This window comes from Triticum urartu, chromosome 1A (assembly GCF_056163025.1).
Source record: "Triticum urartu cultivar PI428250 chromosome 1A, HENAU_Tu73, whole genome shotgun sequence".
NCBI lineage: Eukaryota > Viridiplantae > Streptophyta > Magnoliopsida > Poales > Poaceae > Triticum > Triticum urartu.
This window is the reverse complement of record NC_141873.1, coordinates 26733828-26746547: the sequence shown is the minus strand read 5'-3', so window position 1 is coordinate 26746547 and position 12720 is coordinate 26733828. Positions and strand designations below refer to the sequence as shown.

At 43.7% G+C, this 12720-nt stretch overlaps 1 protein-coding gene, 1 non-coding gene and 1 pseudogene across 2 annotated transcripts; 1 reads left to right on the top strand and 2 right to left on the bottom strand.

The window, feature by feature from the left end:
- Nucleotides 1-1070: 1070 nt before the first annotated feature.
- LOC125532593 (BTB/POZ and MATH domain-containing protein 2-like) lies at nt 1071-2611 on the bottom strand (annotated as a pseudogene).
- A 4546-nt stretch (nt 2612-7157) lies between these two features.
- On the top strand, nt 7158-11095 carry LOC125543845 (Transducin/WD40 repeat-like superfamily protein). The gene is made up of 5 exons (XM_048707327.2): nt 7158-7881; nt 8744-8813; nt 10285-10519; nt 10606-10679; nt 10768-11095. The coding sequence occupies exons 1-5, from the start codon at nt 7295-7297 to the stop codon at nt 10840-10842; spliced, it is 1041 nt and encodes a 346-aa protein (XP_048563284.1). The 5' UTR covers nt 7158-7294; the 3' UTR covers nt 10843-11095.
- Nucleotides 11096-11210: 115 nt separating this feature from the next.
- Nucleotides 11211-11397, bottom strand: LOC125533420 (U2 spliceosomal RNA). Its single transcript, XR_007294296.1, has one exon. It is a non-coding gene; the product is annotated as a U2 spliceosomal RNA (small nuclear RNA).
- Between the last annotated feature and the right edge of the window lie 1323 nt (nt 11398-12720).

Genomic DNA, 12720 nt, shown 5'->3' with positions numbered 1-12720 from the left:
GGCTTGTAACGTAGTCCAATTGCACACACATTGATGTTTAGCTGGCATGAAGACTAGTTGCACACACATATCCTTAGTTGGCTTGTAATATAGTCTAGTTGCACACACATATGCTTAGTTGGCTTGTAATATAGTCTAGTTGCACACACATTGATGTTTAGTAGGCAGGGCACTAGTTGCACACACGTATGAGCAATTGGCACGACAATGTAGTCTAGTTGCACATAAATTGATATTTAGTTGACAGGACTATTGGCACACACATACTCAGTTGGCGCGGCAATGTAGTTTAGTTGCACACACATTGATGTTTAGTTGTCGCGACTATTGGCACACACATATGCTAAGTTGGCGCGGTATGTAGTCTAGTTAGACAGACATTGATGTTTAGTTGGCAAGAAGACTAGTTCGTCGAAACATCCCTATGTGGGATCTACTTTTGAAGAGCACGTCGCGAGTGTTTCAACAGTGAAAATGAATCTTAATTTCGATGCACGGTTTAAAAGTTATGGTTTTTTAAAAAAACTGAAAACATGAATTAAATGCGTTCACATTCATTCACATGTATGATTTGCAATTATTTATTCTCTTCACATATATCCACACCTGTTTACTTTTTCTAATATGAGTCACGGAGACAAAAACTTATCTTTTTCGGCCGGCCATCACGGAGGACTAATGGGCAGCTAGCCGCGGGTTAGACGCGTCCAACTATTTATTGGTAGCATTTTCTCTCTCCAGAATGCAACATAGTCTTACTTGGTAGAAGTCTTCTAACAAACTAGAAATCATATCTACTATAGGAATTTAGCAAACACAAAAACAATAAATTAATCCCCATCTGTACACATTTTCAAAGAATCACAACGATACTTGTATTACGTAAAACACTTGTCAAACGCAAGAAAACCATAGTTCTTGCCAAACTGCAAATAGAATCCTGGGTGCCAATGCACCAATGTAAAAGACAAAAGAAAACACAAATGTGAAATAGTTCAGTATATTATGTTCCAGCACTACTGTCCTAATTAAAGTCTAAACTCATCAAAAATAATCTATGAAATCTGTGCTTAGCCTGATGAAGTCGTGGGCTTCTTCGCACCGTTTTTGAAACAAGAGACTTCTTTGCTTTTTCCTCTTTTGCAATAAAGTCAATGCACTTGTTCTTCAACTCGAGGCAATTGTACATGTCAGCGCAAGCTTGAATATCCGTAACTGTATCCATTGACACATTATCCCGTAACTTTTGGACACACATAAGCTTTAGCCGGTCTAGTGCGTACCGGTCTGCAGCGGCGAGTAAATCAAACACTACCTCGTTGGAAAGGTTATCCTCTGTTGTAGGAAACTCATCCGTGTATTTGAACCGAAGAATACGTTTGAATGTTGAAGGTGTGATATCGTGCAGCGTGATGGATCCCATTGTAGCTTCAGCCATGAACCCAAAAAGCTCTGCCTTGAAGACGGGTGAGCGGGCTGTAAGAATCACTCGGTTCACGGGGAATTTCTCGCTGTCGACAGTAAATGACACGTCCGTCCCATATGCCTGATCCAGTAAGCACCCGAGATGGTTCTTGATGTCGTATGGCGGCACGGTGACATGAGGGGTAGTATAACGCGTGACCATGATGGTGCATACGAACGTGATGTGTCCTTCAATAACATAGTTTTCCTCGAGGACCGTTCTTTCCACAAACCGACGCCACCCCCAGTCGTCAAGGTTGGCGGGGTCGCCCATGAATGTGAACTTGTGAAGGTAAGTCTTTACTCGTATTTCTGATGGATTGTCATCTCTATCCTTTATGAAGGCGACGAAGTTGGAGCGTACTGGAATCACCCATGTGCTTAAGGAAGATGGAAACGTAATTTCCTATGTCATTTTTGGAGTAGAACACGGGTCCCCGCGGGTAACAGTCGATCCTCCACAGGTGTTGGCCGACGGAGACGACCTCGCCGATGGCAAGGTGCTTGACTTGCTCGTAGTTTAGCTTGAAGTGGAGGGAAGCAGAATCCACGGCAGTGGTGGTCGTCGACGCCGGCGGTACTGGTATTCTTGTGCTTTCTTTTTTACTCACTGTATATGATCATATCGAACAGTTAAGTACACCAGTTCTCAAACCTGGAGATCGAAAGAAAAGATTAGACACTACTAGACGATCCAAACGAGAGGGCACTCACTGGCGGCTGGCTATCGGCCAGAGTTGGCGGTGGCCGTCGGTGGTGATGCTGCTCTACCGGCCGTGCTTGTCGCCGCGGTCCTTGCCGGAGCCGTCGTCCACCAGATGTTTGGGCTCGCTCCTGGGTCCCTAGAGTTCGATCTATTATCGTCCCCAACGTATTGCGCCTTTTCTGCAGAGTCTTATTGTACCATGCGATCAGACCATTTATCGTTAAGATTCTTTGGGTTTATTTCCAGGTATATCTTTTTTTAATTGTTTAAATTGCTTACCGCATGTGTCACGTGGTAGGTATATCTCTTGTATGTATTTATACCATGTTTATATACGAGATAATCCAACAACAGGAGCGCAAGAAGAAGAAGAAGGTTCAACAGCGGCGGCACGAGCTTGAGAGGAAGCATGAGGCTCACCCCAACTGTGGTGGGGGCCATGGAGACCCAATGGCCAAGAAGCCGCGTGCGCCTGCAGATCCACTAGCGGTGGCGCTGCCCTGTGTGTCCAAGGGTACGGCGGAGAAGCCCATCACAGTGGAGGAGGCACTGGATATCGAGTGCTTCAAGTGCGGGCGCCGTAGCAATAGCAATAAACTAAACGATCATAGTGCTAAGCTAACGGATGGGTCAAGTCAATCACATCATTTTCTAATGATATGATCCCGTTCATCAAATGACAACTCATGTCTATAAGTAGGAAACTTAACCATTTTTGATTAATGAGCTAGTCAAGTAGAGATATACTAGTGACACTCTGTTTGTCTATGTATTTACACATGTACTAAGTTTCCGGTTAATACAATTCTAGCATGAATAATAAACAATTATCATGATATAAGAAAATATAAATAACAACTTTATTATTACCTCTTTCTTCAATAATTTATATCTCATCACGTCTTCACCATATCAGATCATAACATACCCTGCAAAAACAAGTTAGACGCCCTTTACTTTGTTGTTACAAGTTTTACGTGGCTACTACGGGCTTCTAGCAAGAACCGTTCTTACCTACGCATCAAAACCACAACGATTTTTCGTCAAGTGTGCTGTTTTAACCTTCAACAAGGACCAGGAGTAGTCAAACTCGATTCAAGTAAAGTTGAAGAAATAGACACCCACTAGCCACCTGTGTGCGAAGCACGACGGTAGAACCAGTCTCATGAACGCGGTCATGTAATGTCGGTCTGGGCCGCTTCATCCAACAATACCGCTAAATCAAAGTATGACCTGCTGGTAAGCAGTATGACTATTATCGCCCACAACTCTTTGTGTTCTACTCGTGCATATAACATCTACGCATTGACCTGGCTCAGACGCCACTGTTGGGGAACATAGTATTTCAAAAAAAATTCCTACGAACACGCAAGATCTATATAGGAGAAGCATAGCAACGAGATGGGAGAGTGTGTCCACGTACCCTCGTAGACCGAAAGCGGAAGCGTTTAGTAACGCGGTTGATGTAGTCGAACGTCTTCGTGATCCAACCGATCAAGTACCGAACGCACGACACCTCCGCGATCTGCACATGTTCAGCTCGGTGACGTTCATCGAACTCTAGATCCAACTGAGGCCGAGGGAGAGTTTCGTCAGCACGACGGCGTGGTGACGGTGATGATGAAGTTACCGACGCAAGGTTTCTCCTAAGCACTAGGACATTATGACCGAGGTGGAAAACTGTGGAGGGGGGCACCGCACACGGCTAAAGATCAACTTGTGTGTCTATGGGGTGCCCCCTTCCCCCGTATATAAAGGAGGGGAGGAGGAGGAAGGCCGGCCACAAGGGGCACGCCCAAAGGGGGGATTCCTACTCCTAGTAGGAGTAGGTTTCCCCCTTTCCTAGTGCAAGTAGGAGAAGAAGGAAGGAGAGGAGAGGGAGAAGGAAAGAGGGGGGTGCCACCCCCTCCCTAGTCCAATTCGGACCAGCCCATGGGGGGCGCGCGGCCTCCCCTTGTGGCCCTTCTCTCCTTTCCACTAAGGCCCAATACTTCCCCCGACGAATTCCCATAACTCTCCGATACTCCGAAAAATACCCGAACCACTCAGAACCTTTTCGATGTCCGAATATAGCCTTCCAATATATCGATCTTTACGTCTCGACCATTGCGAGACTCCCCGTCATGTCCGTGATCTCATCCGGGACTCCGAACAAACTTTGGTCATCAAATCACATAACTCATAATACAAATCATCGTCGAACGTTACGTGTGCGGACCCTACGGGTTCTAGAACTATGTGGACATGATCGAGACACATCTGCGGTCAATAACCAATAGCGGAACCTGGATGCTCATATTGGCTCCTACATATTCTACGAAGATCTTTATCGGCCAAGCCGCACAACAATATATGTTGTTCCCTTTGTCATCGGTATGTTACTTGCCCGAGATTCAATCGTCGGTATCATCATACCTAGTTCAATCTCATTACCAGCAAGTCTCTTTACTCGTTCCGTAATGCATCATCCTGCAACTAACTCATTAGTCACATTGCTTGCAAGGCATATAGTGATGTGCATTACCGAGAGGGCCCAGAGATACCTCTCCGACAATTAGAGTGAGAAATCCTAATCTCGATCTATGCCAACTCAACAATCACCATCGGAGAAACCTATAGAGCATCTTTATAATCACCCAGTTATGTTGTGACGTTTGATAGCACACTAAGTGTTCCCCCGGTATTCCAGAGTTGCATAATCTCATAGTCATAGAAACATGTATAAGTCATGAAGAAAGAAATAGCAATAAACTAAACGATCATAGTGTTAAGCTAACAGATGGGTCTTTGTCCATCACATCATTCTCTAATGATGTGATCCCACATGTCTATGGCTAGGAAACTTAACCATCTTTGATTAACGAGCTAGTCAAGTATAGGCATACTAGGGACACTCTATTTGTCTGTGTATTCACACATGTACTAAGTTTCCGGTTAATACAATTCTAGCATGATTAATAAACATTTATCATGATATAAGAAAATATAAATAACAACTTTATTATTGCCTCTAGGGCATATTTCCTTCAGATCACACTTGTGTATCGCTATTTTCGAGATGTGATGATATTTGTGTTGAATGATGATGATGATGATGATGGTATGATGAGACTATTGTATGTCTATGATATGATGAGAATAGTGTATGTTTAGTATGATCCGATGAAACTATTGTATAGAGCCTGTATAAATACAACACAAATATGTAGAGGGGTGCGGATCAGCGAAAGCAGGAACATTAGCAGTAGCGCTGGAAATCACCTAGCAATAGCGCTGGCTTAGCAGCAGCGCTTCATATGGACAAGCGCTACAGATAGTTATCAGTAGCGCTAGTCCAGGCAGCGCTACTGCTAACAATACTTACCAGTAGCGCTACTGCTACAACTTAGCTGTAGTGCGGTAGCAGTAGCTCTGGACCTAGCGCTACTGCTATGCATATTTCAAGCGCTACTACTAGGGTTTTCCCTAGTAGTGGTGCTGCAATTATATACTCCTCCCGCTGTGAGTTACAACACTGTGCAACGCCGTTGCAATCTGAATTAGCAACTTGTGTGGAAGGCATCTCCTTAGCCATCTAGTGGTCAGCTTTGCCAATCGTTATCCAGTCAGATTGCCCAGAGCTTATTCAGATGACCACTGATCAGGGAGACAACAGATCAGTATATATGATGATGGTCCATGAGATTAAATCGTCACTTCATCAGGATAATAGGGAGTTCATATTCAAGCATGTTAGGCCGGAGCAAAACGTTGTTAGCCACTTTTTTAGCAAACTATGGTAGAATACAGAAGTGCACTGCAGTGTGGCTTCAGTCTGGACCGGACGAGGTACCTAACCTATATAATGCAGACTTGGCCGCCGCTTGATGAATGAATTCTCTTTTTCCTCGCAAAAATTAAGAGCTAGGAAGACGCGAAGCAATGCACATGCGAGTTTTCAAGAATGGAAAAATGACATTCTATTCTTTTCCATCCAATATTTTTTTAGCAAGCTAACTTTTCTACGAGTCAGTGCATTTCTTGAGGATGTCAAAAACCAATTCTTCTACAATTTGTAGTCTATCTTTCTAATCATCCTCCACTGATATTCATTGGCAGTCTCTTCTCATTCATAGAATCACAAGAATAGCAGGGGTGTGCTAGCTAGGGTTTACAAGCAAAGCACATTGGGGGAAAGCATCTCTCACATGAACAACCCCACAATCAAGCTCCATGTAATAACATCTCAGTTATTCTCTAATATCCCAGCTCACATGTAGGGCTTACAAAAATACCTACACAACCCATTTTTTTCTAGATGACCGCATATCCTCATATATATCCTCTTGATTGATGCATAGGTTGCTGAACACAACCTCAATTTATAGACCCTTCAGTCATGCTTCCAGTATGCAATTCATGTACATGCATGGATGACATGCATGATGCCCACACACATGAAAAATACATGAATGTACTTTTCATTTTAGTAATCCACAATGCATACACGATGAGCTGCACGAAAGAGCTCATTATGTAGAGAAGATCAAGGGGGTCTTAGCGTCATCTAGCTAAATTCTAAATATACAAAACATTAGTGTGGGAAACTCTTGCACACTATATATGTCGATTACATTTTACATATCCTTGTTTCTGTAGACAAACTAGAGGATACTCCATACGTTGTTGTGGGAATTGAATGCAATATATGTCAATGAGATTGAAACACGAATATTTTAAGTAATAATATGAAAGTAATAATAAAAATATACTCTCCCTGTAAAAATATATAGGGATCTAAAAGGTCTTATATTTTTTTTACAGATGGAGTACTATATAATATTTATTTTATATTTATAAAATATTTATTGAACTAAAATAATATGGATATACAAAGACGGAGATGCAAAAGAGAGATAGGGACCATTTTCATTACTGTTTTTTTAGGATAGACCATTTTCACTATTCACTTCGGCAGCTGCAGCCCAGGGACGTCTAAAGGCCGTGCAGTGCAGCCCACGAAGAGAATTCCCCATAGACGAACGACAGCTCGCGCCGCCGCCCGTGAAACCTAGCTCCGCCGCCGTTGGGAGCGCGACTCCAAGCCAGCACCACCGCCCCAAACCCTCCAAACAACAGCCAACAATGGCGGACTCTCCCTCCTTCCGCCGCCACCCGCTCCCCTTCTCGATCGACATCGTCCGCTGGCTCCCGTCCTCCGCCTCCTCCGGCCGCCACCTCGCGGCGGCCGTCCACGACCCCTCCGTGCCCGCCTCCTCGCGCCTCAGCCTCCTACCGCTCCACGACCCCGCCTCCCCGCTCGCCTCCCTCCCGCTCCCCTCCCGGCCCACGGCCCTCCGCTGCTCCCCTTCCGTCCTCGCCGCCGCCACCTCCTCCGGCTCCCTCCACCTCCTCCCCTCCTCCTTCGACACCGACTCGGCGGTGTCCGTCCCCGGCGGCGCGGGGTTCCATGTGGGGCCCGTGCGCGGGCTCGACTGCGGCGGCGAGGGGTGGGTGACGGCGGGGGAGGACGGGAGGGTGCACGTGGTGTCGGACGGCGGCGACGGCAGGGTGGTGGCCAGGAGGGTGTGGGATGGGAAGGGCATGTCAGGGTACGGGGCGGCGAGATGGGCCTCGTCGGCGGAGTTCGCCACCGGCGGCGCCGGCTGCGGCGTGCAGTGGTGGGACCGCAGGAAAGGGGACGCCGTGGTGGCGCAGTGCAAGGGCGTCTGGTGAGTGCCGGCTCTTGCACTTTCTGCTGCTTGGTTGATCGCTCGAAAGCGCTCAGTTTCCACCGATTATTCTGAAGTTCAGGGATCTATACTTCACTAGTTCTGTTATTGTCTGGGTATGGTTGGTTGGGAAATTTTATCTCAGTGGCAATGCATTGATACACGGATACTTCATTTCAACCAGATACCTATGTGTTCGTGTTATGGTCTCATGTCAAGATGATTATGTTTGGTAGCAGTTTGATTCAAAATATTATGTAAATGCTTGGAGGCTATTGCTCATTCTTTTTTTCATTTTATTCGTCGATCAGTAGCTACACATAAGCTTGCAGGTGCCAAACTTCATAAGCTGCAGTCATGTCTGCCTATGTTTGAAGCATATTGTACCACTAAGATATTCTCAAATGTGTGTGCTAGCTGGTTCTGGTTCTATTAAATGAGATGTGGAAAGTTTGGACGTCCGAGGATATTCAGACAATTTATGGCTTTTAGGTCCAAGTTTACTCGCGCAAGTCGTGTGGCTTCAGCTGTAGCCTCCCAGCAAATATATAGTTGTACGGTCAAGGTTCTTTCACGTGTTCTAATATGGCACTGATTGTAGTTCTTACAAATTTCAACTGGTGGCTGAACCAATAGTCTACTGTCGATATCTAGTCCACAATTGATACGCACATTCCTCTTTGAACTGTTCCTTCTCGACATCAGCTGTTCAAGATCATATCTGCTAACCTGTGATAAAATTTAAGAACTCAGAAATGATCATTGTCTTTGCGCTGTTAAACTTCATTTCATTGAGTTTTCATCATCCCGACTGCACCATGTAGTGCTATTTATGCTGACTTGATGAACTGTGATTTTTTAGGGGTCGTGGTGTCGCCACCGGCATGGTGCACTCCATTGATATACATCCATCAAGAAAGCATGTCTGTGTGGTATGGTCAATATCTCTCTTTACATGAACTGGCAAATGGCAAATGAATGTTCACTTCAGTTTACGCGTGGTAGTTAAATAAATCATCATTTTTACAATTTCCTATGAAATTTGTTAGCCTCGTGTTGACCATAAAACATAACCTCCATTCTTGTACATGAGGATATCCTCGTCGTATATGCCTAGGTGTCTGGACCGGATATGAGTACCTGCAAGAATCGTTGTTTTACACCCAGAGCATAGGCTGCCTAGGTCGGTGGTGCTAGGTATGGCCCTCTTAGTCTTGTGTACACCTGCCCCCTTATGGCCCGTTATATGGTATATATACACACAGGGATATGGTAGTGGGACTACCCATCGTAAGAACTCATGTATATAGCTGAAAGTCAAACAACTTAGTGTCAATGTACAGCAATATGACCAAATATTTTTGAGGGAATGCCATCATGGCTAGCCAGCAATATGACCAATTTGTAACATGAAATTCAGTAGGATAGAACATCCAACACTAAGTGAACATTTACGTCTATCCCCAAAACTTGCAAAATTCCAGTATTCGAAACAGGCCCTGATTTAGTTTATTGAGGCTGAGCAATCCTATGTCAATAAATCATCAATATACATAGGTAAATCAGTCTTCCATAAATAAATATTAGTCAAAAATAGTACAGAGGCAGCAGTTGTTATGAATAGCACCCCTTTTACTCTTTCAGAGTATATCAAGTACTATATGTTTTGGTTTGTATATAACAATTGAAGCCTTTTCAGAGGTAAAGGTGACCAATATCTTTGCAATATCCTTGGGTTGGATGCTTTTGCCGATTTCATCGTAATCCTCAGAAGCTATGCACATTGTTTCCATGTTAAGCTTATATTGTGCGTAACTCAAAAGATTGAAATGGAATTACCAAAGGGCTTAATAGTATTGTGCAACTTAGGGGCTGGATGCTGCTCTTTTGTTAAGCTTATACTGTAAAGGCACTAGCTGCACTTTGCTCTTAAAGTTTCACTTCCTACATTTACCAAAGAAGAGCGAGCTTTGAACAGAACTCTTTTTGCATGTGATAAACAACAATGAGCTGCAAGTGTTACTTACCTCAACTAAGGATGCTCTAATTTTTCATTGTGAAATATATTCAGAGTTGTTTTGACTACCTGACTTACAAAATATACGTAGTGGAATTGTTGGTTAGCCCAGCAGTGTCCAGCCCCTATGTTGCACATTCAGCATCTGTGGTTTGTATACGTGGCAAGTAAGCCTAGTAGTAACTGTGGGAGACTGGGCCTAGGAAGTGGTACGGATTAACTGCTGACTGTCGAGTGGCAAGGTGATTGAGCTGCACAACTTGGATCACAATGTTAAGTCTAGAGTACGTGTAACTGGCCAGATAGTTAGAAACGAATTAATGGGAGTGTTTAGATGAGCCATTACTACAAATATAAATCACTTCTGATTCTCTGATTTTTTGTAGGTGGGAGGCTCCTCAGGAACAATATTTGCTTGGGACCTACGCTGGGCACAGCAGCCAATACCACTCTCTGGTGTAGGCCTTGACGAAACGGCACAACCCGTGTGCGAGAGTGAGGTCTGGGAGGTTCTTTTTGACAACTACACACAGTCTTCTGATATTATCTCGTCTGTCTCAACAAGAATATTACCTGTGATGCTGTGCTCAGAGGATGGAATCCTTGCAATCGTCGAACAAGGTGAGACTTTACCCAGAAAGCATTGAATTAATGTGTCTATTGTTGACTTATTCCAATTGCTTATGATATGACAATTTTGTCACTAGATGAGAGGCCTCTTGAATTGCTTGCCGAGCCCTGTGCTATCAACTCCTTTGATATCGATCCTCAGAACCCTTCTGTAAGTTTGTCTGCTCCAGGTTGAAAACAGCAAGATTTTTCCTTCTTTCTTGTACTTGCTTTAATTTTCTCCTTGTGTTTCTACACAGGATGTCGTCTGTGCCCTGGAATGGGAATCGATTGGTGTGCTTACACGTGGAAGAGATGCAATGGCAGAGGAATGAATGCATTCACTCCCCAACAATTCTATTGAATTTCCATGCATAACTTTCTGTGATGGCCCGTGGCGTGACTACTCACGCTGTCCTTTTGTTGCTCATCAGCTATCAATGATGGAAGAGGCGTGCTCGGCGTGTATCATTTGCGGTTTTGTGTGAAAGCACGGATCGTGTAAAACTTACTGTAACTCTGGATCATACTTAGCTGTGAATTGGTGTTCAGCATAGGTGAAATCGGAAGCTTACTTTTACTGTTCTAGCTCAGAACTTCTGCATACCGAATCTATGCTGTCGTAGTGGAGAAGTGTGTGATCTTTTGGATCCAGGCAAAGGCCTTGCACACGAATTTGGACCAAACTATTATTCTGTTTTGGTTGGGGTGCGCCTGTTCCAAGCAGTAGTGCAGCACTTGGACAACGCGTGAGAACCGCCAACAGGTGGATTCTCCCCCACAAAAAAGTTAACTTAATATATCATGGATCCGTAGATCCATGTATCAGAGATTAAACTGATAAGAACAGATACTACATTTGATCTTAGCCAAGAGGCCGAGAAAGGTATGCTTTGATCGGTGTCCCTGGTTCTGGTTTTATTGCCCTCTGAACCGCCTAATCTCAGCTTCAAAACCGGTATGGGATTATTCCAACGAGTCGAAGCTACTACCTACTCGAAAATTAAATAAAACTGCCGACTCTTATTCTACGTTTGTCGGCCTGCGCTCGTCCAGCCAGCGACGACCCCAACGAGTAGATGACGGCCCAAATGCTGCCTGGCCCAATTTGTCATGACTTTATAATAATCCCAAGTCTTATCTAGCGCTTCAGGCTCCAAATACAGGAAAAATGGTACCTGGTGCACCCTTGCTGCACTTCCTTCTTAAAATTACAGGAAAAAAGAAGCCCCTGGTTATCTGGTTTCAGTTGGTTTTTGCCTGGTCTTTTCCATTTTCCGTTTATTTTTCCTTTTTCGTTTTGTTTTATTTTTTTCATTTTCTTTACCTTTTCACTTCTTCATTTTCAAATGCATGAATTGTTTTTTTTTCTGAACTTCGTTCTTTATTTTTTTCTCTCAAATTCGTGAACCTTTAGCAAATTTCATGAACTTTTTCCTAAATTTTGATTTTTTAATTCAATCCAATTAATTTATCAAGTTCATGATTTTTTTCAGTACTGCAAACTTACTGAAAATTATCAAAATGTCTAATACGTGAATTTTCTCAAATTAGTGAATTTTCTCCCAAATTCGTGGACTTTTTGCAAATGGACAAACTTTCATCAAGAAAATTGATTTTTTTTTGTTTTTTTAATTTATTAACTCTTTTGAGTACATGATAATTTTTTTTCGAAATTCATGAACTTTTTGCATGTTCGTGAACTTGTTTTGAAATCTGCGAACATTCCAAGTTCGTGAACATTTTTCCAAAGTTGAGCCAATGGTCAATGGGTCAAGTCAACAATCAACGGGTCAGTTAATGGTAATGGTATTTGTGATCTTTTTTCCAATTCTTGATTTTTTTGTATTCGTGATATTGTTTTCTCAAATTCATAATTCGTTTCTCAATTGCTGACCCTTTTTTATCATCGACTGTTTTTTTTTCAAAATTTGTTAAGTCAAGAGTCAACAGGGTCAAACAGTCGGTTGTCCAGGGTCAAACGATGAATGGAGGACTGAGATAGGGATTTTTTTTAGCAGAACCGATCGAACGAGCAATGCTGCTGTTGAGCGATCGAGCGAAGCGAGCTCTCATGCTAATGGGCCGGCCTAAGAGACTGCGCACGTAAGCAGCGGTACAGCAACCGCCCAGAACGCTGGGGCAGATCCTATTTGACGCCCGCAGGCGTTAAAATGATGTGGCTTCGCTGAAGCCTGGCCACCATCGCTCCA

Bases quoted from the DNA above. Each gene is read 5' to 3' on its own strand.
- LOC125543845 (XM_048707327.2), top strand. From the start codon at position 7,295: ATGGCGGACTCTCCCTCCTTCCGCCGCCACCCGCTCCCCTTCTCGATC. The intron at 7,882-8,743 runs GTGAGTGCCGGC...GTGATTTTTTAG, and splicing joins GCGCAGTGCAAGGGCGTCTG to GGGTCGTGGTGTCGCCACCG. The intron at 8,814-10,284 runs GTATGGTCAATA...GATTTTTTGTAG, and splicing joins CAAGAAAGCATGTCTGTGTG to GTGGGAGGCTCCTCAGGAAC.